At 39.3% G+C, this 26907-nt stretch overlaps 1 protein-coding gene across 4 annotated transcripts in view; it reads right to left on the bottom strand.

The window, feature by feature from the left end:
• DST (dystonin) overlaps positions 1-26907 on the bottom strand; it is a 397510-nt gene that overhangs the window by 175045 nt on the left and 195558 nt on the right. For all 4 annotated transcript variants that reach the window (XM_075268370.1, XM_075268369.1, XM_075268371.1 and 1 more), the window contains 20 exons: positions 26681-26793; positions 24238-24344; positions 22930-23049; positions 19443-19538; positions 19234-19361; positions 16549-16642; positions 16213-16367; positions 15566-16094; positions 15129-15257; positions 14432-14509; positions 9253-9414; positions 8341-8445; positions 6965-7060; positions 6491-6616; positions 5591-5743; positions 4791-4945; positions 3628-3754; positions 2859-3042; positions 1404-1561; positions 46-224 (listed from right to left, as the gene is read on the bottom strand). In XM_075268370.1, coding sequence (XP_075124471.1) covers positions 46-224; positions 1404-1561; positions 2859-3042; positions 3628-3754; positions 4791-4945; positions 5591-5743; positions 6491-6616; positions 6965-7060; positions 8341-8445; positions 9253-9414; positions 14432-14509; positions 15129-15257; positions 15566-16094; positions 16213-16367; positions 16549-16642; positions 19234-19361; positions 19443-19538; positions 22930-23049; positions 24238-24344; positions 26681-26793 — 2994 coding nt within the window. The remainder of the gene's footprint in view (positions 1-45; positions 225-1403; positions 1562-2858; positions 3043-3627; positions 3755-4790; positions 4946-5590; positions 5744-6490; positions 6617-6964; positions 7061-8340; positions 8446-9252; positions 9415-14431; positions 14510-15128; positions 15258-15565; positions 16095-16212; positions 16368-16548; positions 16643-19233; positions 19362-19442; positions 19539-22929; positions 23050-24237; positions 24345-26680; positions 26794-26907) is intronic.

The following is a 26907-nucleotide window of genomic DNA, read 5'->3' as shown; positions in this document are numbered from 1 at the left end:
TAAAATGACACTAAGTACACCACAACCATAAATGGATCCACATACTTTTCGAGGTAAATGGAAGACATGGAGTAGACTTGGCTCATAGACTGCAGAACAATATTGAGCTCCGACCGTAGCGCCTCAATCGGTGGTGAGGCAGCAGCTTGGCTGAAGAATTCCTCACATTTATCCGTAATTGATGATAAATCTACTTTCAGATGGTCCAAATCCTTCTTTAGTTTCTGTGTAGGCACAAAAAAGCTTAATGTTTTTGAGAAATACATTTAATTTAAAAAAAACACCTATGATGACTCAACAGATTACTACTGTAGAAATGGACACAATCATAAGCAGCAGTGGTATACAGGCTCTGACTTCTGATGGCTCACATTACTGGGCCCAAGAGCTTCACATTAAACTTCTCTAAATGTACCGTATATATTGTACTTACGTATGTAAAGCACTGAGTAGCATAACATGATGTAACTGATTTACAAGCATTTTCAGACTGCTTCCCACTTCACATGGCATTTACAAGCAGGGTGATCTGAATCCTAGTTGTAAATCCATCACATATGATATTAGGAATGTGTTCACTGTAAGGCAGAAATTTGTGTAAAGTTTCACAAATCTTCTGCTTTATCTCCACATGCATTCACGGAGGACTACTTTATTTATGCAAATTTTTACAGTAGTAAATTGTAATTTCTAATAGAAGCCTATACTGAAAACTTAGTAACTACTGCCTGCAGTATAAGGTCAGGAGGGTTTGCTAGCGCTATCACAAAAGGTTAATGATGTATATAGAATATTTATTGCTGCATGTAACATCTGCCAGCCTGTAAATGGTATGTGAAATGGAAATGACACTGTAGACTATACAAAAATATAATAGTGTAACTCATATCCATCAAATTGTCATCTTAGTTTAAAAAAAAAATCAACTAATTCGATGTCCCCCGCCACTGTCTGGTTCAGCGGCGCCCTGATCCTTCTTCATCTTAAGTGACCTAAGGAAAGGAACCAGGTCATCGCTTGGGACTCACATACGTCACCAGTGACGTCCAGTATCATTTCCTTAGGCCACTGCAGCGAGGATTTCTGCCAGAACAAGACTCTGAGAGCAGGAGGACCGCAATGGGAGACACCAGAGAGCCGGACAGGTGAGCATGTTTTTTTTTTAATGCTTTCCCTGGCCTCCTTTTGGAAACTGTATATTCTGGACAACACTTTTAAGCAAGTATGGGACACTATATTAGTTCCTAAAATTGGATAGGCCATCAATATTAGAAAGGTGGATAACACCTTTAAGACTATAACTTCACAGTGACATTTAGCTGCGGTAAAATCAGAACATTACAACATTTCACAAACAATCTCACTGTTATCTTATAAACATGGTGAAGACGATATAAACCTACCTCTTGTTCAGAGATTCTCAATGCACTTTCATGAAGATCATCTCTGTCTAGTGGTGTTCTGATTTGCCGTATAAGTCGTTCCTCACAGCTTTCCAGTCGAAGACGGAAGTTTCTAATCTCAGAGGTATACAGATTGTAAATAGATTCTTCCTGTTCCTCTGTTGAAATTTTGATTTAAATGTATGTTATTTTTGTGTCTTAAAATTTCTTAATACTTAGTATTTTCTGACATCACATTGGTCACATGGCCTAATTGTAACTCATTTACATTTACTTGAAAGGGCTGAACTGTCATATCAAGCACAGCTGCTGTACAAATAATGGTGCTGTGCTTGGTAAGCACTGAAAAGGATGAAATGCGGACTAAAATTCTGCTGGCTCTTCAAACAGCTGATCGGCAAGCGGCGATCCTAAACCTATCCTAAAAGACATGAATTATTTAGCCAGGAAAACCCCCTTAGGATAAGGCTCCACATTGTGAGCTGCAGACAAAAATAGCTTTGGGAAAAACCACAACAGTTTTTCCCACAGCGCTTTTCACAGAACATCTGTGTAAGCGGCCATTTTCTTGTGGGCACGGGCATGCACAGTCGGCTCTGCCCGAGGCCCGATGGCAGAGCCGACTGCGCATGTCTAAAAGATTGAAACCCAGGACGGAAGAAGACACAAGGAGAGGGTGTTCCAGAAGAACATAGAGGCGTCCCTGGAAAATTCTCTCACAGCACTGGAGACGCCCCCAGTGCTATTTGAGCACTGGGGACTGCCCACAGTGTTGCAAGAGAACTCATTTGCATACAGAAGAAAACCTAGATTTCTACCGAATGGCGGCGCAGAGGAGACATCTAAAGGTAGGAGAAAAATAGCCTTTCTTAAGGCTATTACTATGTGATCCCTTTAAATTAATAGAGTAATTGCAACAAAATAAAAATGTACAGTATACAGAATGTTAAGTATTCTCTTAGCACAAAGTGATGAAGAAATTAATGCATTTTATACCTCATTGTTATAACCTGTTTTAAAGCTTGAATGATCAGACTTTTTGGGAGTTTTTATACAGTTTTCGACCAAATACAGAATTAGATACAAAAAAAAAAAAAAAGTACTTGGTATCTATTCCTGTATTGTAAAGAGCTGCTTCAAAATCTGCCAAAAAAACTGCATGTAAGATTCAAGCCTTAGCGGGCATTCACAGGATGTAACACGGCGTTGATTCTGACAGTAAACGCGTGTCAGAATCATCGCTGCAAAACAGAATCCCACTGACTTCAATGGGTTCCGTTTAGCGCGTGTAACACATTGAAATCAATGGGAGGCTTTTTAACCCATTGATTTCAATGTGTTACACGCACTAAACGGAATCAACGCTGCATTACATCGTATGAATGCCCCCTTAGGTTTGAACGTGTACTGTATGTTCAGTTTCCAGTGTCATTCTGTATATGTGCTAATTTTTACCTCTTTCTGCAGATTTGAGAAGCTCCTCATAGTACAGTTTGCAAACGTTGACTTCTCTCTCTAACTGCCCAATATCAGAAACAGAGAACATCTTTGACTCCTGGCTGTCTTCTAAGAATTCATCAAAACGAGATTTCAGATTGCTTAGAACCTGCTGATGTTCTCCAGGAAGCAAGGTTTTAATCTGCAGATAAAGATGTATACAATTATTAGTCACATAAACATTTATATACAAGAGAAAGCTTGTAAAATGACAATAAAATGATGATACTTTAGTATAACAGTTGGGGAAAAAAACTGTTCACTTTAGATCTGATATATTTGTTTGTTTTAACAGTTGCCTTCCATCAATCTGCTTCTACAGGCTGTGCCAACAACTTTATATAAATATGAGCCAAAGCAGCCTCTTATTAACAGCTTGATTGCAAGTGCAGTCCATGTAGTATGGAACAGTCGGCTCTGCCTAGGCCCCGATGCCTAGGCAGAGTGAATTCCAGCCGGAAGAAGACGCGGGGAAGCTGCGCCAGGAGAAGACTTCAAGGAGAATCCAGCCCGACCATCACTCATGGACTTGGTAAGTATAATTTTATCGAATTTTGCCTAACCCTGAAACGAGCATTTCCCCCCATAGACTATAATGGGGTTCGAACAGTGTGCGGCTGTTCGAATCGGATTTCGAACCTCTGACATTTTAGTGTTCGCTCATCTCTAGTAAAAACCATGTAGAAGTAAAGTTATGAATGGTTATTGAAATAAAACCACAACATACCGAAGAAACTTTGCTAGCTCGGATGGCTTCAATTTCACTCATTAAGAAATGCCAAGATACCATGCTCTTCATATTGATATGGGATTCATGCCACAGTGATAAGACACTTTGATACATTTGTTCAATCCTGTAACAGAATATTCCAAAGTTATTTTAATTTACAATTTAGTGGTTTATTCTTGACAACAGATAAGAGACAAATCTTGAAGCTATGAACACTTATTACTACTTCTTTCAGAGATTAAACCACTAACACATAATAACAAATTGCATTAATTAATATATAAGTAAATTTGACATCTAGTATTTTGGAATCTGCCACCAAGAAAATTGGTATCAAACTAAGGAGAGTGCCTTGTAGGCAGGTTCTACACTTTTCCAAAGATATCTTTCTTATTCTGCATTGCAGCTCCAGTGTCATGAAAATCATCTTTGTATTCTTATTATTCTTATTCTTCTACCAGAGCTTTGTTCTCCACTCTAGGTAATCAACCCTAAATACAGATATAGTGTGACAAGGGTGAAGAGCTGGGAGATACTAGACGATTATCTACAGAAGAGCGAAGCCAAAGCAGAAGAAGAAATTTCCTTTTCAGCTAGTTCTCATATGAATGAAATGCCTATTTTCATGAAAACTGATCTAGAAATGCAAATAAAAAAATACATCTTTGGAAAGTGCAGAAGAATCCTTTCAATGCAAATCATGTCTGCATGCGGGCGATTTGTGCGGGCAGTGCGCGGCAAGCACATGAACCCCATTATAGGCTATGGGGTCCATGCGCTTTGACAGCACAGCGCTTGCAATTGCATTTGTATTCCGTTCGGGGGGTCTCCATGCGGACTCTCCACAGACTGAGTACAATGTGAACGAGGGGTCAGAATCATGTGGCTGCTGTAAATCACATCTCTAAATGCCATTAACAATAGATCAGGCGGGATGGCTGCCCACATAATCAAGTTAAGAAATCTATAATCAGGTTAAAAAAAAAAGTATGTTTTAATGTATGGATTGAATTAGTGAAACAAATATATAGCTCATATAATCCCTTTAACAATCGACAAAGACCTAAATATCGGGAAAAGAGTAAAAGATTTCACCAACTTAGTCTAAAAGAATTTTTTGATTATTAAAATTTTCTACATAATCTGTCAGTGTATTGCACCTGGTTGCCGAGTCAACAGCTTCTTTGTTTGGTGGTGGCACTGTAAAGCAGACCGATGGGACCATGGCTTCATTGCCGGTAGGACTGATCACCTTCCACTTTGCACGATGTGAATTGCTTGCCAGTACACATTCATCATCTTTGTAAATTGTTATCTGAAGATAAAAAAAAAATAATATAAAATAACTCACCTCCTACTCATTTTATTTGGATATAAATTTATTAGATGCTTTTCAATCTACTATTTCTTTGAAACAGTATTTTTCATCAACTTTCGTAGTAGTGTCAGAGAAGGAAGACCACTACAACCACAACAATAAAATGAAACAGAAACACCAGCAATTTAGTATGTTAAAGGTGGCTGCATTTTTTAAAATGCAGGCTTGCTAAATTTCCAGAATGCAGGAAATTCAACTATTTACCATGCATTTCAACAAGTTGCATACAAATACTTTAGTTATCTGAAAACTTCAGTTCAGAGTGTGAGAAGGTTTGACCATATGATCAGCAAATCACTGTATGAAGATACATTCACTTATTGACTTTGCATTTAAGAGGGTATGGCTAGGCAATGTGGCAACTGTATGCAGAATAAGCTTGCCTACAGTGCCCAATGGCCACCCAATTTTTCAGTTATGCTGCAGAGCAGATCAACATATTGATGAGAGGGGAGGGCATGGTTACATGTGAACAAACATTAAAATCTGTTTCTAAGAAAAGATCTACTATAGGAAGACAGTTTAATACATATGCGAACAAGTAAGCAAGTCTTCACACTGTCCACTGACTCATATACTGACCTCAATTTGTCTGTAGTCACATATAGCTCGAATAGGAATAGATGCTTTTAGTGGATTGTCAGGGTTTCTTGGTTTTAATTGAACTATTGCCTTTGCCCTTCCAACCAGGCTGGCAATTGTGCTTTTGTACTGTAAAAGCTGTTCCTTTTCCTCCTGAATAATTAAAGAAAAATAGTATTATGCATGCTGTTTCATGGTTTAGGATGTTTGTCGCTTTTAATCAATTTCACTCCATAATAATGTTTTTTAGCATTTTTTTAGCAAAAAAAATTTAAACATAAAATGCTACTTCATAATGTAACAACTGATTTGGATTTTAAGAGAAACTACTATTCCCCTGAAAAACCAGTAATTCCCTTACTGCCAACAGGTGAAGATTAAATGGGATAGTCGCAATTTATGGCCTACTACAGTATGGATATTGGGGCTATGTCCCCAGAACACAGAAATGCTGCAGTTTTCACAGAGAATGCACAGAACATGACATGTGTTTCGGATTTTTAATTTGCTGGCGGTCAATTATATGCTGTGGTTTTTCACAATATTTCCCAATACAGTCCACAGAATATAATGCAGTATTTGTTGTGCTTTTTTCTGCTAGATATCTCCAGCGGAAATAAAAAAAATTGGACGTTTCCTCTATTCATGGAATTGCATAATACGTGTGTATATAGCAGACAGTTTAAAAACCCATTTTTAACTTTATCAGGAAACAATATGGAACGGACTCTTGTTAAATAGGTTGCCCAGTCTGGGGGTAGCAGGAAATGGTTGATCAAGAAATGCATGGCTGAACCAAGTTTTCCAGAGGGAGATCAGCTCTTTCATCTCACAATATAATATTCATATATCCAAATGAATATAACATCTTAAAGGCTATAATGGAAAATCGTTTTTTACCATTGATTCTTGCACTAAGTCTTCCAGTTTATGTACGCTGGTTGATTTATCACAGCTATACTTCCGCAGTATAGAATCTTTTAAGGTCTTCAGATAATCTGTGGCATCTTTGGCATCACTGAAATACTACAATAATATAAACAAAAGAAGTCAAATACATTTCAATATTTTTAAAGTGAAGATTTTGGAATAGTGATTTAAGCGAGCAATGAAAATATGGCTTGTTCTGTATCACACAGGTTCCAAATTAGGTGTGAAAGCAGATCTTTCATGAGACTATTCTGCCCTATGAAGGACAGCATAGTATTGTGAGAGGTCTTCCCTCCTACCGATATTAGCTAAGATAGCACACTGTATCCGACAGGATAATGGAGAGCTCTGTCCCCATACTATGCTTACATAGGATAAGACAGCACAGTCTGTAGACAGATTCACTTTAATGTGTTTCAATCTAAAAATAGGTAAATAAAATACCTCCATGTAGGCAGTGTTTTGTCGTATATGTTGCTCTACACAGCTGCAAAGCTGCAAAATCCAGTTCCATTGTGTCTGCGTAGCTGATTTGTAGGCCTAAAGGAAGCAAGAGATGAAAGCTTATTGTAATGAAGATATTAATACATTCATGCAACAGATGGAAAGTTATGTTGTGCCTAGTTATACTGAATAGGACTCAGTTACTTCTGTCATATTCTACATCGTTTTCTGGGAGGATATGAACAGGACAATTGTAATACATTTACATCTCAACAATATTTATGGGTTCTTTATCTACTCTGTGATGAGGGAGATTTCAGAAACAGCTTGTGCTACAAATCCACACTCAGCAAGAAAGCTCAAACTTACCACTAACTATCAACAATCACACAACACCACATATAAATAAGATGTCATCCTTTATTTAAATCTCAAGTCATAAAAAATATATGTCAAAAAATAAGGTTGGAGGAGGGTGGACAACAACATAAAGAGAGGTGCAGGGGCCTGTATATTAATCATCCTAAAATACCCCGACAATAGAAGACCAAAATAAGGGTACAAAATAAGGTTGGCAAAAATAATCATGCTACACATGAAATATGCCTGCAGCAAGAAAAAACTCATATAGGAAATACATAATATAATAGAAGAAAAAGGGAAGAAAAACATACAGAATACAACATGGTGCCCATGCTGGGTAAAATCTGTGATTTCCCAGGATAAGGTTTTGGAAAATGTGTGACAAGTGTGTCACTTCTAAGTTATCTAGTAATAACCAGAATTATTTTAAACAATATATTTAGTAAATCCTATCTAATAATGACATATTACAATAGGTCCTAGAATAAGTTCACATTCCCATGAAGGGGAAAGCCATAAGAGATCCATTATAGTTAATCTTTAAACATATCTTGAAGAACCCCACTTATACTTATAATGGGTTTATCACCTTTTTCATTGGATGGGGTAGGGTAGCATTTTGTGCTATTGTGGCTGTCAAGATGCAAAGGTGAGTGTGAATATAGCTAATGAAAATAATCAGGAATGTATTCTTTATGCAAAGCAAACAGACTCGGCACTGAAAATCAGTAGCAATCGGAGATTACAGACTTCAACAATATAATTTTCTCATAGGTATCTAACATATCAAAATACTTTTGTGACTGAACTTCTCTGGCAGAAATGGAACATAGCCTCTGAGGACTACTGCCCTCAATATACTGTCATGATAAAAAGAGGAGGACAGGGGACCCATGGTGCAGACAAAGCACAGAATCACGAATGTAATTTGTTTCTCACTTTAAGCCATATTAAACCTTGGTGTTCATCTTCACAAACAATGCAAATGAAGAACTATGATTGACTGTCCTCACCTCAATAGTGGATCTTGCAGGATGATTCTGGAGGAGCAGCTGTTCTGCAGTATCTTGCACGGATTTAATGACTTCTTCTTTATGATCAAGTTCCCTCATTAAATCCTTTATAAAAAGAGATAAGAGATATGCTTATTATTTAAACAATTACAGAGTGGATAGATAGAAAGACAGACAGACAGACAGATAGATAGATAGATAGATAGATAGATAGATAGATAGATGTCTCTAGCTATCTAGCTACACACAGATATATATATATATATATATATATATATATATATATATATATATTATACATAGATCTAGACAGATAGAGATATCTATACATATATCATAATATACACTGTCTACCAATAAGTATTTGGACACCCATGTAAATGAAGATATCTGCGGTCGTGATGTAAGTCACGCCTTCTGCCGTTAAATAGGAAACAGCATTGGCATTAGTCACATGCAAGATGCCACGAAGTGCAGAGTTGTCCGATTTCAAGAAAGGGGTAATTGTCGGGTACCAAAGAAATGGTTGATCCTTAAGGGACACAGCAAGCAAACTGAATTAACCAAAATCGCCAGTGGCCTATGTGATTAAGAAGTGGAAGGTGAACGGTGATTGTCAGAATGTGCCCCAAGCAGAGCCCCGAAACTGGGAGACAGAGACCGACGAGTGCTGGCCAGAGAAACCGCACCCAACCAATGGCTCACATACACCAGGAGTTTCACCAGGCATCCGGGAGTATTGTGTCCATCAATACCATCCGTAAGGAGGCATCTGCTGGGTTCTACCAACTATTGAATATGAATAAATGTTGTTTTTCTATTCTACCACAGGTGTCCAAATACTTATTGGTAGACAGTGTAAAACAGGATATAGTGGTAGAGCTTCAGTATTGATAAAGTCAGGAAACTTACAGCATGATAGTCCTTTTTCCCAGATACATTTTGGTTTCTATCACTCCAGTCATATGCCACTTCTTCCTCTTCTTTTTCATTCAGCCATATTAGCTCTCTTGTGGCTCTGGTGACAAAACTGTGCAGGGAGTCCAGGTGCTTTTGTCGGCTTCTTGATGTTTTCTTAAAAAGTAGTAATAAATAACAATATATTAGCAAGTGGCTAAATCTCTACTTATTAATTTCCATCTCCTCTTATCTCTATTTACATGAGTGCAAACAAAGTTCTGAACAAAATATACTGTCACTGGAGAACCACTAGTAGAAAATGTTTCATTCTAGTGCATCATGGCTGCAAACTGGCTACAGAATACCTGTCAGCATTCCTGACATATCTGTTAAGGCTCTGTGCACTCACGTATAGCTTTCCTGTTCTTATACAATTAAATGGCTCACAGTGCTATCTGTTTGCGTATGGGTCTAAAGAGACCATGAAATGCACATAGATGCCATCCATTCCGTTTATTGTAGATCCCTACAGGGCACCTGATTGTGTGTATTTAGCCTTAATATAAACCTAAATATTTTTTGAAATAGCAATTCTGGAGCATTTGTTCATTTGTTGATTATAATCCGAAAGATGCTGCATATCCTAGAGCAGTGATGGCGAACCTATGGCACGCGTGCCAGAGAGGGCACGCAGAGCCCTCCATGCTGGCACGCGTGCGGTCGCCCGGATCGCTCACCAACAGGGAATCCGGTACAGGATTCCCCGTTGATGAGCAATCACTGCCTTCAGTTGTATGTGCAAATGCACATACAGCTGAAAGCTGTCAGGGTAGGCCGCGGATCGCGCGACCGCGGCCTACACTGGCTGCAGAGTTTGACCTCTGCCCCAACGCGGGCGCGATGACGTCATCAGCGCCGCCAGTGACAAGAAGGTGGATGCCGGCGGCTCTTCAGGGGTGAGTATGAGAGTGGCTCACTGTGTATATGATGTTGGGGGGAGCGCTTATAATACTTGGTGGGGTGTATGATACTGGGGGGGAGTGTATAATACTGGGGGGGGGGGGGGCTTATAATACTGGGTGGGGTGTATAATACTGGGGGGAGTGTATAATACTGGGGGGAGTGTATAATACTGAGGGGGCTTATAATACTGGGGGGAGTGTATAATACTGGGGGGGCTTATAATACTGGGGTGGCTTATAATACTGGGGGGTGTACTAAAGAGCATATAATACTGGGGGGGGGGGGCTATTTATAAGCACACAATACTGTGTGTGGATGCCACTGTGGAGCATATAATCCTGTGGGGGGGGACACCTACTGCGGAGCATATAACACTGGGGGGCTACTGTGGTACTGTGGAGAATATAATATTGTGTGGTGGGCCCACTGCAGAGCATATAATACTGTCTGGGGTCCCCTCACTATTTATATCACACAGTATCTGTTTTATAGCAGACATGATATTAGTACAGGATGTAAGAATATTACACGGTAACTATAAAACAGATCCTGTGCGATGTAAATAGTGAAAATTAATTGTTCAAAGTACCAAATGCCGAGACCTTTACATTTCAGTACAACGTTGTTTGTATTATTGAAAGCTCTGTAAAGCCCCACATGACTGTAATTTTTGGTCAGTAACTGTCCGCAATTGTGGATCCGCATAGTATTAAGTCTATATTGTCGTGTTGGCACTCCGCGAAAATTTTGTGGGTTTTGGGTTGCAGTTTGGGCACTCGGTCTCTAAAAGGTTCGCCATCACTGTCCTAGAGTGATGGCGAACCTATGACGTGTGTCAAAGGTAACACACCAAGACATTTTGGATTACACACATTGGAAGCTACTTATTGTGTTATGGCAATAAGCAGCTGCTGATAATTTTTACTCACCTGTTCATGCTCCTGTCCTGGTAACCCTCCACTGTCTCCTCCAGGTGGCGCTACACTTACGTCACAACGCTGAAGAACGCTGGGACTCTACGTAGAGTGTCCCTGTGTTCTTTAGTGTTGGCTACAGTGCACCCTGGAGATGGAGGGATGGACAGGACTGGAGCATGGACAAGTGAGTAAAAATTATTAGCTGCTACTCTGCGTGTATGTGAAGGGTGGGAGGATAAGGGGGTCATATACTGAGGGTGGGTTTTAAAAAATGGGTCATATACAAAAGGGGGTCATAAACTGTGGTGGTCATAAATAGGAGGATCATATGGGCCATAAAAAAGGGTAAAATACTGAATGGGGGCCATAAGAAAAGGGTACTATACTGTGGGGGTGGCATAAGAACGGGGTCATATACTATGGGGGTCCATAAAAAGTGGAGTCATATACTGTGAGTGGCATAAAAAAGGGGGTCATATGCAGTGTGGGGGCGCGGGATAAAAAAAAGGAGGTCTTACGCCGTGTGATTGGCAAGAAAAAGGGATTCATAAACCGTGTGATGGGCCAGAAATACATATAATACATATATCAAAAATAAAAGTTTTTTTTTTTTTAACCAGAGCTACAAATATCACAAAATTGTTTCTAGATGTGACATGGCACACGAGTTAAGCTACAGTTTTTATGGATTTTGATATTCTGGGCTAAAAATATTAGCCATCACTGTCCTAGGACATGCTGAGAGAATTGTATTTACAGGTTTCTTCTCATTGATTAACTCACTGACTCCCCTCTTTGTTTGGGGTAACAGCAGAACTAAAGTGAAGATGACTTTGCAGAGCCCCTAAGAAAAAGCTGGAGAGGCAATACTGGATCTAATTCTTTACTATTTAGTCGGCCAATACTGTGTTTTAGGTACTTGACTGACAGACTTCCCTTTGTCTATTGTGACGCACCACCTTGCACACTTTATTAATCAATCTAACCTAATGGTCAATCCTTCACCCATATGGCTACCATTCAAGATGCCTGCGACCAGTCCTTAGATTAGCTAAGTAAGTCTTGGGCCATGCTTACCCTGCATTCACATGATCAAGTTTCCCTCAATTTACCGGCTAGAAAGAGTATGTCAGGAGAGGGATTCCTAGGATTACAGTTATCTATGATACTAGGATTCCCTGCCTTTCAGCGACATACTATCCCATGAAACTCAGTCGCGTGAATATGGGCCTAAAGTACTACCCATTTTTCAGGCAAAGTGGTTGACATACAGCTGTGGACACTCCCTGGTTTAACACACCTTGTTGGACTTAGGAACTCTGCTTTCTGGTCAGTTTTGCAGGTGACAGCTCTCCAAAATTTGGTAAAAAGCCATAGAATGATCGTTACAGTTCAGGAATTACCTGACACTTTTCTTATATCTGAAAGGGATATATTCTCAATTCTCAGACCCCTCATTCATCTCTTTATTCCCTCTCATAGGAGTACTCCATTCCCAAGGAAATTGGTGTCCACCATATACACCCACCAGCTTTCCCAAAAACTTTAATATACTACACTTGCAATTCAAGCTCGCTGGAAAGATCTGACTCCTTCTGTACTTTCTAAGAGCTTACATTTGCTGGTATCTTCAGCTGCCAATAATAATATAATTTAGCATTTTTATTATTCACAGCTGCTATTTAACCCCGATTAGGCTTTTCTGAATGAGCAGGTAGAAATCGTTTTACATGAACATGATCACTAAATTTGGCACTGTCTTCAGTATTCTCCTTTTAGGGAGACATACTTAGTTAATTCTAACCTGGAAGTTTGCCTTTTAGACCTACTGTCAGATTAAGGATTGACACACCATGAAAGGATTTTCCTCTAAGAAGCTCTGTTTCCTGTATGTATTGCAATAGCCATGCGGTGGATGGCAGACAGATGCCCACACACTTCTCAATGGCAAAGATTAATTAATAACACTTTGCCAAATAAGAATATTGTTTATAAGAACGGGACTGCCCTGAAAAATCTATGCACCTGAGAGGTATATGGTGTTCATCTGCCCTGATCCTTCTTAATATTCGAGGACTCCAGGGATCACCTGCACACTCAAACTCAGTATTCCATTGCAAGTATTTTTCATATCTATTTAAAGCTATTTATATACCCAGTCTATATATATTCACAGTCTGTATTGCTTGTGTGTACAATGTTTGATGTTTTGAACTTTGGACATACAGCAAAACATGGCACAAGTTTTGTTAATTGATTTGTATTTATTAATAATCATACCCTGACATGCATACTTCATACTTTAATATAATGAGTCTGAAAAAAAATATCAATTCAAGATCACCTGGGGCCCCCACAGAACAGATGTTTTTAGTGAGTTACCCATTAAAGCTCTAAAAATAAATTGTTTTCAGAATGTCACACAAAAAAGCATCCTGCAATATACTGACAATATTAATAATGGATGTCACTAAGTAGTGCAATACTTGCTGACAGGTTAAAATGATCAGAAAGTACTGCTGATGCAAATACCCACAACAGAACATGATGAGGCACACAGTGCAGATCTACATATCCATGCTCATCTGAGATACAGTATAATTTTAATTTTTTTAATGTAGATTGTGACCCTCAATAGGGATCACAATGTACATTTTTTTCCTATCAGTATGTCTTTGTAGAATGGGAGGAAATCCACACAAACACGGGGAGAACATACAAACTCCTTGCAGAGGTTGTTCCTGGTGGGATTCGAATCCAGGACTCCAGTACTGCAAGGCCGCAGTGCTAACCACTGAGCCACCGTGTTACCCCGAGATACAGAATCATTTTGTGAGTTACAATAATGTAAACTTTCACTTTCATGAGAACCTATCACCTCTCCTGACCTGTCTTTTTAAGTACATACTTGTATTCCCTTAAAATAACAATACTGGAGTATCTTTTCTTATATATCTATATATATATATATATATGTATATATATATATATATATATATATATAATAAATTGACAACTGACGGTGTTTCCATTCACACACTGACACTGTTCATCCAGTTCTCACTGGTAAGGGACGTTCCACTTTGACAATCAGGCTGGTAGAATCCAGCTCATTCCAGCTAATTCATTCATACAGTCAGCAATTAATACAATGGAAATAAATATAAATTGTAAGAAAAGACTCTCTAAAACTGTTATTACATGAGGAATTTACAGTAGACATTAGCTACAACAGACATGTCAGGAGAGGAGACAGATCCTTTGTAAGTGTTTGCTATGGTTGTACAAACTAAAGACAGCTACGGTCTTACCAGTAACTTTGAATAGGAGCCCTCGAGTTTGGTAAGGAGATCAGCATAAGAATTTTTCAAAGGACCTGTCATCTGGAGCTGCAAAAGAAAGAGAATAAATAACACATACAGTATTTTACTATAGAAACACCAGTAAACAAATCAATCCTTTTTACATCCCGTCTCCTATGGAGCATTATAATCACTGCTTGCAAGAACAATATGAGTCCCTTTGCCTGTGTTTAACACTTTGTTCCACCAGACCACATTTCAACATTATCAGATAAAAGTTCTACAGGGTTTAATGTGGATTTACAGTAACACCATAAATATGATCTGAGAATAGCAGAGTTATAGCAGGCTCCAGGTAACATAATAAGTAATATATGCAAGTATGTGCTGTTTTATCACCGGAGGCATAATATGTGTATAGTGTAATTATATCTCACAATGTGCTAATGTTAAAATATAGAACCTCATGCAAGCACAGACATAACATAAGCTGCAGGGAGGGCCAAGTAATTAAAGGGAAGATTTAATGTTCTGTTTATGCTATTCTTTATGACAGAGAAGTATCTGCCATAGCAAGATATTAAACGAGAACTACTGCTGATCTTGGGAACAAAAGAAAAGATATAACTGTTATTATAATGAAAGCCCATTGGTCAAAACTGCTGCAACTTGGTTGTAAAGAACTCAGACTTAGCTATACCAATACCTCATTCATTTTTGCCTCCTTAAGACTGGTTTCAAATTCTTCAACAACTGCATGGAAATTTCTGTGATTCTCTATATGGATTTCAATGCTGGACAACTCTGAACCCCACTCGGCTCGGTCCAGTTGTACCTGTCAGGGAATAGCAATAGGTTTGACATCAGAAATATGGATTTACCTTTGATTTCAATAGTCAATTAAAGTCTTTAATAAAATATTCTTTGCTATTTATTAAATATAAATTAATCATTGCCAGCATAATGATTAACTGGTTCTCAAGCACCATGATCCATATTAAGATTTATAAATTATGATGTAAAACTATATCTGATCCATTTCTACGTTAATAGGAGCAGAATAGAACAAGAAATCACAATTGTAAGGTGCAGTTGTAGACAGAGAATATTCCATTTCCCATGGATAGAGTCCAAAGATTTTACCTGCATTTCTTCCACCCAGCTTAAAAGATCCTGAACAAATTTAACATTCACTTCTTCCTCGGGTAAATTTTGATCAGCAAAAGAAGATTTCATCATTGGTTTCTTGACTTGCATGAGCTTGAGTGACTGTAATGCATTTGAATTCATCCCAGTTGCATAGTTCTGGATTAAACCTGGGTTAAAGTTTGGTGCAAATGCTGGCGACATAGGAGTCATATGTGAATTAAAGCCATTAGAGACATTGGTTGTAAGGCTGGATGGCAGACCAGGGTTAAAATTAGGTAGGAGACCAGAAGACATGCTGCCAGATATACTTGGAGTCAGGCTGGTTGGTGACATTGGTGCCATATTGTGGGACATTGTAGAGTTCATTACAGGGTTCAAGCTTTGTGAAAATCCTGAGTTTAGACTTTGTGATATTCCTGATATCATTAGTTGTGTCTGATCAGGTGCCATCATCCGTCCTTTGCTGTATAGTGAAGAGTATTCATTTCTCAATGTCAGTAGTTCATCCCGCAAAGAAGCAACTCTGCATTAAGACAACAACTATCAGTACAGTATAGTGAAGAAAATAACCATTACATTGCTATAATAAATTGTTATTAGCATAAACGATAGACTCCACATTTAGTAACTGCCAGTATTACCTCTGTACTAACTGGTCTGCTTGATAGTACTTTCCATCTACAAGTGCCTGCACATCCACAAGCTGCTGCCGCAGTAGATTTTCACATTCAATCAAGTAACCGGCAATCTCAGCTTCATTTTGAAACTGGATTCCAGATTCCATGCGTTTAGCGTCCTACAACGGAGAAAAGAGCTTAGCAACATTCATCAAAGAATCATACTAATACTTTATATATATTATATACATATACAAAATGTGTATAAATATTCTAAGTGTTAAAAGTCTTGTAAAATAAACTAAAGGGCATTGAAGTGTTAGTCAAATTGTACAGCTGCAAAGTGTAAGGAGCACTTACAGCTTGGAGAGCACTCCGAGCTAGTATCAGCTTATCTTCACATCCAAGATTATCTCTCTGCACTCGGGTTCCAATCTGTTGCAGCATCTCTTGTCTAAAAAGTAATAATAGTATACAAACACATATCAAGATTAAGTAAATCAAATCTATCTATCTATCTATCTATCTATCTATCTATCTATCTATCTAAACATACACTATATATATATATATATATATATATATATATATATATATATATACACATATGTATATATCTGAAGATTAATGCATAATAAAACATACCTTGTGCCGCTTGACTGTTCCCCACCAAAGCTTATGTATGAATTTATCATCGTAGGACCACAGTTAACAGACAGTAAGTTCTCATTGGAGCCGACACTAGTGCGACTGCTCCCCGTGAGTACAGAGTCACTACTGTAGTAGCCATAACAGGTGCTGTTCATTTTTATACTACTGACCCTCAGTCACCCATCCAAATTGACAGTATGATAAAAGATAAAAGTAAAAAAAACTCCAGAATGTACAGCTTCCAGGAACTAAAATATATCCCTACTGGCTAAGAGCACCACTAGCGTCCTTTCTTAAATAGGCTCTAACATGTAGATTCAAAACCCAGCAAATAATGTTCACATTGCTCTTCAAAGGATTTTGCCTGCAGTCATATATACCAGTTGGAGATTGCCTCTCCTCCCTAGCTCTAACACTGAGCAAGTTTGGGCTTATCGGCTTCATTTGGGCGTCTGTGGGAAATGGATATGCCAAATATTTCAGTTATTTCCAATCAGACAGTCGCAAATCTGTGTGTTATACACCACCAATGTTTACATCCCAGAGCACCATGAATAGGAAACAATTAACAAGCACAACAAGCACAACGTTTGGCAAAGTAATTGTTGCAGCACGCCACATAGCGTAAAAGGTTTCAAGCTAGAAAGGTAAAACCAGTCACCTTTTCAATGTGATAAGAACTTGCTGTTTTTAAAGACAAAGTGACATTTACTGGTGGCAGCAGGGCAGAATCTCTGATGCTCAGACACTTATCTATTCCGTGGATAGGCGATGTGCTTAAATTCTGGCACAACCACTTTAAGGACACAGCTTTTTCCATCATAATATCCTAAGAGCCATTTGCTCTTTCACTTTGAGCTTGTATTCTGCAGAATGAGTTTATTTTTTCATGGCACCTAGTTTGGATTTAACCATAATGTATTGAAAATAAAAAATTTTGGGGAGAAAGGATGGAAAAACATTTTGGATTTTGTCTTCGCAGAGTTCACATGCACTTTGAAGCGATTTATGTGTACTTTATTTTGGGGTTCATTTGTGAAAAGGTTTTCATCTTCTAATGCTTCTGAATGACAAAAACACTTTAAGGCCCCACACAGTGAAACACAGATAAAAAATGCTGTGGAAAAAATGCATAGAAAATGCACTGAGGTTTTTCTGCAGCAATATACATTGAGTTTTTGCTGCATTTTCTCAACTATTTTCCTTCTCCTACTAAACTTGCGATTCCGTGGCTAAAATTAACATGCTGTGTTTCTTTCTAATATCTCATTCATTCAGTGTTTTTTCTGCTGCATTTTTGGAGCAGGCAAAAACACTGCGTTTCTGCAATATGAGGTCTTAGGGCCCCTTCACATGGAGTTACGCTCCGTGTATTCTGTACATTTTACACGTGTAAAAATACACGTGTAAAATGTAGTTAGCCATTGAGTTCAATGGCATTTTCGTATAACGAGCGTATTTTTGCAAACGTGCGCGCAAAAAGACGAGTGTTATACGAACATGCCATTGAACTCAATCGCTAACTACATTTTACACGTGTATTTTTACACGTGTAAAATGTACAGAATACACGGAGCGTAACTCCATGTGAAGGGGCCCTTAGCCTAAGGCAGAGAAGCTACATTTTTTGCTGCAGATTTTGATGCGTTTTTATAAGCCAAAGCCAAGAGTGGATTTACCCGAGAAGAAAAGTATAAGTGATTCCTTAATATTTTCCATTCCTTTTGCAGTCAATCTTGGTTTTTCCTCATAAAAATCTGCAGCCTAAAATGCATCTTTACCACAACGTGTGGCCTTAAAAAGGACCTGTATTTTCTAAAATATAACAATTTTAGCGCATCTTTTTTTTTTTTCTAATTCTTCATTGTACCACTTCTCTCTTATTTCTTCTAAAAATGTGAGAATAAATTGACAACTTGGTTTTATCAGTTGGGGACATGTCCCCCTTCCCCCCCCCATGACAGAGCTCGTCCATAGACGAGTACTGGGGGAGGCGTTCCTCCCCACTCTCACAGTACAGCGCTATAGGCGCTACTGTGAGGGAGGGTGTTCCTGACTGACTGTGAAGAGCTACGGTACCGGCACCGATAGCTCTTCACCGGGGGCACAGAACATGAAAGCCGATAGTGATAGTGGAAAAGTTATATTGACAACGTGTATACGTGCCAGAATATGCGCCCGTTAACTTGATGTGAACTGGCCCTTAAGGCGCAAATGCAAGTCAATCTTTTGGATTGTGCCTGTCCCATTACAGTGAATGGATAAGTTGCGGTATATGTCTGAATGCTGTTTTCTGCCATTGAAATGTATACCCCAGCAGAAGGAAAAACAAGATGTGAATGGAGACTAAACACCTTTCATAATTGTGGATTAAGCAAACAGCATTATGTATACCTTTCAATTTCAGGTCGAATTGCTTTCTCCCTTTCAAACATAGCGATGATCAGCTTTCCCCATTCTTTTTCTATGTCATTAGGATGGTATCCCTGACAAAGCTTGATGCGTCCAAATTCAATCCAAGGCTTAAAAGGAAATCAAGTCTTAATGTCAATTGATTCATAAATCCACAAATATAATGCTTACGAACATAGATGACAACTTACTTCCAGCAGTGAGTACAGGTGCTTAATCTTTTCTTTTTCACTTTCTTTTGGTGGGATATCTTTCTCTTTAAACTGTACATATTGGTTATAAAGTGCCTGCAAAGAGGACACAGAAATTAAACAACTAGATCTATATAAACAACATGTGAATACAATGAGAAGGAGTATGTTTTGGCTGCCTCAAACTTCATTCTCTGCACAAAGGTCTCTTAACACAATACTTTGGAACAGGTATGATGGAGTCATACAATTTATTGTTGAGATTTCTTTCAATGCTTAAAACACTTGTGGCCAAACAGTGGATCATAATTTACACTTACAGGATTAATAGATCTTTATGTTAGGGTATGTGCACATGGTGAATGTTCCTGATTCATTCAATAGGACTAGTCCATGTGTGTTAACCTGACATGGTATCTACAGGTAAAAAGCATTAGTAGGCCAAAATTCCAACTCCAACTATGACTCATCAAGTTTTTACACTCTCCGACACCTTAAGGGTAAGTTCACACAGAGTTTTTTGGTCAGAGTTTTGAGGCCGTATCTGCCTCAAAACCCTGACCAAAAAGACGGCTCCCTTTGAAATCAATGGGAGCCGCTCAGGTCTTTTTTCCGCGAGCTGTTTCTTCTGCATCGCGATTCAGCCTGAAGAAACTCCCTCCTCTGGACTAGGCCCATTCATTGAGCCTAATTCGGAGCAGAGTGCGCAGCTGGATACTGGTGCAGTGCATCGGTTTTCAGTCGCGGCTACCCGGTTTTTGGATCAGAACGGTTTTGGTCCAATAATCTCAGTATGAACTTAAATAGCTGTTTTTGATAAATCCTCATCTATAGCAAAGCAGTCAGCCTTAGATGTAGAGGTTTTTTCCACTAATCTATTCTGACCAACTTGCTTAAACTAGGGGCCACACGGTGGCTCAGTGGTTAGCACTGCAGCCTTGCAGCGCTGGAGTCCTGGTGTTCAAATCCCGCCAAGGGCATAAAACCAACTGCAAGGAATTTGTACACTCACCGGCCACTTTATTAGGTACACCTGTCCAACTGCTCGTTAACACTTAATTTCTAATCAGCCAATCACATGGCGGCAACTCAGTGCATTTAGGCATGTAGACATGGTCAAGACAATCTCCTGCAGTTCAAACCGAGCATCAGTATGGGGAAGAAAGGTGATTTGAATGCCTTTGAACGTGGCATGGTTGTTGGTGCCAGAAGGGCTGGTCTGAGTATTTCAGAAACTGCTGATCTACTGGGATTTTCACGCACAACCATCTCTAGGGTTTACAGAGAATGGTCCAAAAAAGAAAAAACATCAGTGAGCGGCAGTTCTGTGAGCGGAAATGCGTTGTTGATGCCAGAGGTCAGAGGAGAATGGCCAGACTGGTTCGAGCTGATAGAAAGGCAACAGTGACTCAAATAGCCACCCGTTACAACCAAGGTAGCCAGAAGAGCATCTCTGAACGCACAGTACGTCGAACTTTGAGGCAGATGGGCTACAGCAGCAGAAGACCACACCGGGTGCCACTCCTTTCAGCTAAGAACAGGAAACTGAGGCTACAATTTGCACAAGCTCATCGAAATTGGACAATTGAAGATTGGAAAAACGTTGCCTGGTCTGATGAGTCTCGATTTCTGCTGCGACATTCGGATGGTAGGGTCAGAATTTGGCGTCAACAACATGAAAGCATGGATCCATCCTGCCTTGTATCAACGGTTCAGGCTGGTGGTGGTGGTGTCATGGTGTGGGGAATATTTTCTTGGCACTCTTTGGGCCCCTTGGTACCAATTGATCATCGTTGCAACGCCAAAGCCTACCTGAGTATTGTTGCTGACCATGTCCATCCCTTTATGACCACAATGTACCCAACATCTGATGGCTACTTTCAGCAGGATAATGCGCCATGTCATAAAGCTGGAATCATCTCAGACTGGTCTCTTGAACATGACAATGAGTTCACTGTACTCCAATGGCCTCCACAGTCACCAGATCTCAATCCAATAGAGCATCTTTGGGATGTGGTGGAACGGGAGATTCGCATCATGGATGTGCAGCCGACAAATCTGCGGCAACTGTGTGATGCCATCATGTCAATATGGACCAAAATCTTTGAGGAATGCTTCCAGCACCTTGTTGAATCTATGCCACGAAGAATTGAGGCAGTTCTGAAGGCAAAAGGGGGTCCAACCCGTTACTAGCATGGTGTACCTAATAAAGTGGCCGGTGAGTGTATGTTCTCTCCATGTTTGCTTGGATTTCCATCCAATATTCCAATAGGAATATTCTGATAGGGAAAAATGTACATTGTGAGCTCTATGTATAGAATAACTGACTTTATTATTCCAATATTAAGACACTATAAGTAGTTGGGAGAGAAGGGGGAGAGGTTTGATAAAGCTGCACGTGGAGGCATGTGGTTCCCTCTTACTGTTGACCATACATGTCCTTCTTTGGAGATTGTACTTAGGTATTACTTATGAGTTCCTCCTTTTTGGATTGTATTTTATTTTAATACACTGTTGTGTCCAAGACTGGACATTTTGGGAGCTATTTTTTGTGACATAGGCAGTTTAAGCACATACTGTATACTGCACCAGTTTTCAACTCACTTTTATTATATCGTAAGTACTATGGCACATTAGATGTTTTTAAGTCTGTGGTGTCTGTATTCCAACATTAATAAACTTTAATTTTCTGGATTTATTTTGGTGTGTGTCTTATTGGACATGTACTTTTTCTCTGTGGTTGTATATGCATTATATGACTAGATGCACCCTTAATATTATTGTGGTGTCCATCCATGTGCTTTTTGATACATGATGAGGCAGAGAATATCAATTGAGAACTATAGCAAGCATAATACACTAACAGTTGTATCTGGTTTGCTCCTTTAAATTACTTGAAATAGAACTCCACAGTGTACCCCAACAGTGCCAGCTGAGTGTATATAACTGCATCACAGGTTATATATGAAGCCTCAGGGCTGCAGGTTGTGCGCCTCTGACTTAGACTTAATGATAATATAGATTTTTGTTTTTACCTTTTTGGAAAATGAAAAAGTGAAGTCTTAACCTTAGTTGTTATTGTAGTCAGAAGTCTACAGTGAGTTATACTGAGAGCTCTTCTTTACATGTTATAGGGTAGGTTAATCCATGAATAAATATATATTACATATACATTAGGTAAAGAAGCTATTATGCAGTTCTCTTAGGGCCTATTCACACGGAGTAAACGGGCACGCAATGTGCCACGTTTACGGGACGTTTGCGCCGCGATTTTGACGATGCATGTTTGCGGTCGCGTTAGCGCCGCGTAAACACGCGTTAACGCGACCGCAAACATACACCGTCAAAATCACGGCGCTAACATCCCGTAAACGCGGCACATTGTGTGCCGCGTTTACTCCGTGTGAATGGGCCCTTAGTGTACACTCTAATGGTTTACAGATATCCAAATAAAAACTGTATGGTATATAGTCAGCTACAGTATTACCTTTAGTTCTGCAACAGTATTTGGAAAATTTCTGTCGGACATTAATGCTACATGGTGCCTAATCCATTGGATGAGGTAATTCACCATATTCTGATATTCTATCCACTTTACTTCAACATCCTAAAACAAGAGAATACAAATATTAGCAATATTATGAAAACAAGCCGGAGCATACATGCAATGAAAGTAAAGATTGCCATGACTTTCAAGTGTTTTATAGCATTTTAGGTGGTGTTTTTATATAAGCAATATTTTTTGTGAATGAGTATTTCCTGGGGTTTTAGAAGATATACAGAAAAGCCTATGCATGAAAAAACAAGCAAACTGTGACTACAAAATATATACAGCATGCAGACCTTCTCTTATTTATCTAAAGACTTTAACAACTGGCTGTACCATTGTGCATTCCCCTGCTCTAAAAAGTTGTGTGTGATTTGACAATAAGTGCACTGCCACCTTTAGGATGCATTTACATGGAGGAAAATGGCGCTAAATTTGGTGTGGAATCCGCGTCAGATCTAGCAGAAAAAGGAACCTATTGAAATCAATGGGAGGCTTTTTTTTCAGCACTGAATATGACGCAGATTCCACACCAAATTCAGCGCCATTTACAGAAAAAGGAACCCATTGAAGTCAATGGGAGGCTTTTTTTTTTCCAGCACTGAATCTGACGTGGAATCCACACCAAATTTAGCGCCATTTTCCTCCGTGTGAATGCACCCTAAGGCTAAGGCCATTCATTGAATCGCTGCTAAAAAACCCTACTGAAAAGGCCATGGTAGAAATGCATTGCACAGCTTTTCACAGGAAGACTCTGCAGAATTTCTGCCTGTATTATACCCATACGGAAAATGTCAGCGTTTCCATAGGTATAATTGACATGCTGGGATTTGCAAAGACGCTCGCATTTTTGAAATTGCAGCATTTCTACTGCAGATTTTTCTCTGCAATGTGTGGATGGATTAGCTAGAATCTCATCCATTTTGTAGGCAATGTAAAATGCAGAGTTTTTTTGAGACAGCATTTCCAGGCCCCAACCTAAATAAGGAAAAACAAAGGTGGGTTATCCAGAGATGTTTACCCTTACATACAACTGTGTATTTAGTTGATATATGTATCATCAGAAATGTTGGAAGTATTATTATATTATTGAGAGACATTTTCAAGTAGAACCCTTATTATCTTGTACATTATTATGGAGAAGTCTGCAGCTTGTGAGTTATATTACCTCTGGTGCTGATAAAATAATCAATGAAAAAAAGAAAACCTATAATAGGTTAGTATAAATATAAAATCCTGATTACTTACATTTGCGCTAATTCCTTCCCCTCCATCTGGTGTTTTGGGAAAAGCATCATACATTGAAGAGACATATGTAATAACTGACTTTTCATCTGGGGAAGATACATCTACATCTAGGGCCAAAATAGATAAAGTGTTTTAGTGTAAAGTGTCTTATCAAAAGGAGTCTATCATCTCCCTCAAGCATATTCAATTTCTACCAAAATGTTACAGAGCAGACAGAAGATAGTCAGGGGTAAAGTCAGACACTTTCTGATCATCTGGTGACGATTTGTTGCCCATTTTCGGAAAAGGATCATCACTACTACTCCCCCACATCCACTTCATTATACTACCCTCCATGTTCCTCCTTCTGTAATGATTCTGCAGGGTGCTTGCTCTTCTCCAAGTGCTGTGCAGACTTCTAAAGGTAATACTCTACTGCACATCTATGCATACACAGTAGAGGTGGATCATCACTGGAAGAGAAGACTGAATCAATACAGGAGGAGGGGCCATCTCACAGGAAGAAGTGTGGATGGTGTGTATATAAAATGGTCAAGGTTGGACTGAGTAGGTAGGGAAGGGTAGGATAGCTAGAGAGACAGGGAGGGGTGTATGGGAGGGAGGGAGGGAGGAGTAAGGAAGGAGGGGGAATCAGGAGTGAGAAAGGAGGGGGAAGTGAGGAAGGAGAGGGAGAGTGAGGAAGTTACACAGCAGGAAGCAGAAGCCTGTAAACAAAAGCAGGAAATACCAGGAGCTCCCAGAGGCACCCAGAAATCACTCATAACACAGCTAAAGGTATATGGGTGCATTTATTAGAAAAAAAAAAAAAAAAAACCAACAAAAAAAAACAACATTTGAGATTTGTTCCACATAGAATGTGACTTCTAGGAAATTGGGCATGTAATTATAATCTTTCTTTTCTGAATTTACACTTAATAAAAAAAGGTTATATCCCTAGATATTCTAAGAATAATATTAGAAAAGTGGCAGCTGCTGTTTCTATGAATAACCTTTCTCTGTCCATCACATGTAAAGGTGGACATGCATAGTGAGTTTTGCTTCTCCCTCAGCTACACCAAGTATGCTCCCTGGTGTGGGGAGTGACTGTCTCAGCATCTTTTTTGCTTGTCAGAGGAGTTGCTAAGCAAGTGATAAGAGAGTGATAAAGAAATGTTACTTGCTCAGCATCATCCCTGATAAGCAAAACAGACCCTGCAGCTTCAGACGCTCACTACAAAAGGAATCCCTCTGCATACTCAATGGAGAGAAGCAAAACATAGAATACGTCTACACCCAGGCACATTTACTGAGGTGGACACAGTAAAGACTATTCATGGAAACATGTGGTTATGTTATTCTAACGTTATTCTGGGATATCTGGTAATATATAAAAAATGTTTATAATTCGGGACTGGATTTAAAGGGGTTATTTCATGAAAAATATGGATAAATTGCTGATCGATGAGGGTCTGACTGCTAAGACCCCACACCAATCCTGAGAAAAACAGAATACCCATACTAAAAATGCAGCTGCTGTAATGGCAGCAGATACCCTAGTGGACACCAATGAATCCCCATTCCCACTCGCTTTAACAGGAGCGCCGAAGACAGCATAAAGGACTCTCAGTGGTCAGACCCCACTGATCAGCAATTCATCATCTATCTTATAGATAGAAGTTAAAGGGGTTGTCCAGGATAACCCTAAAACCCTGCACTAATCTAAACATCCTCTCCCTCCTACTTTCTAAATTACATTATTAATCCAAAATGCCTATTTACTTATATCCCAGAGACATTTTTTGATTATTCCGTGACAATCAGTTTCTCCATTTCTGGAAACGGATCGTCACTACTACTCCCCCCCATCCATCCATACTTATCCATCTTCTTCCTGTCTGGGCTTCCTTCACCAGGGAACGGCTTCTCCTCCTCCTCCGAAGACATCGGCACGCATGTTGGTATCGCTGAAGCCGACAATACATCTCTATTGTGCAAGCTGAGAGCCTGCGCAACAGAGAAGTATTGAAGGCTATGGGCACAGTGCTGCGTTACTCACAGAAGGAAGACCGGAAGAAGACAGGTAAAGTACAATAGAGTGGGGGACAGGGGGTGAGAGAGGGGGATGGGGGGTTAGAGTGGGGGGTGGGAATGGGGGGCTGGGATGAGAGAGTTAGGAAAGGCTAGCAGTGGGATGAATAGCTAGGGAGACAGGAAGAGGGTGTTAGAGAGGGAGAGGGGAGGAGTGAGCTGGAGATAGTGTGAGAGCCTACAACTACCAGAATGCATTGCAGCAGGAAACTACACACACCAAGTAAACAAATGCAGAAGATGCTGGGTACCCCCAAAGAAATCCAGAAATCACTCAAAATACCCCTTTAAATATTTTTCATGGTATAACCACTTTAACTATCATTAGCATTGTTCCTGGAACAACTCCTTTAATATACTGAGAATTATATTGTACCTTCTGGATCCAGAAGTCTGGTGACACCCAGTTTTTCGGCTACATAAAAAGCATTTTCTAAGTTTGTAATGTTGCTTTGAACAGCAACGGTATCCATGTCAATCAGGTCCGGCCTGCAAAATAATACACAACAAAGTAAGATATTTGTGGTATAAAAAATAAAAGTAATGGATCATGTTTTATTTTTTAGATATTTTAGCACATAAAATAACCAAGACCACCTGTCA

The sequence above is a fragment of the Leptodactylus fuscus genome, chromosome 3 (genome assembly GCF_031893055.1).
Source record: "Leptodactylus fuscus isolate aLepFus1 chromosome 3, aLepFus1.hap2, whole genome shotgun sequence".
Classification (NCBI taxonomy): domain Eukaryota; kingdom Metazoa; phylum Chordata; class Amphibia; order Anura; family Leptodactylidae; genus Leptodactylus; species Leptodactylus fuscus.
Note: the sequence above shows the minus strand (reverse complement) of the source record. Positions and strands in the feature narration are given on the sequence as shown.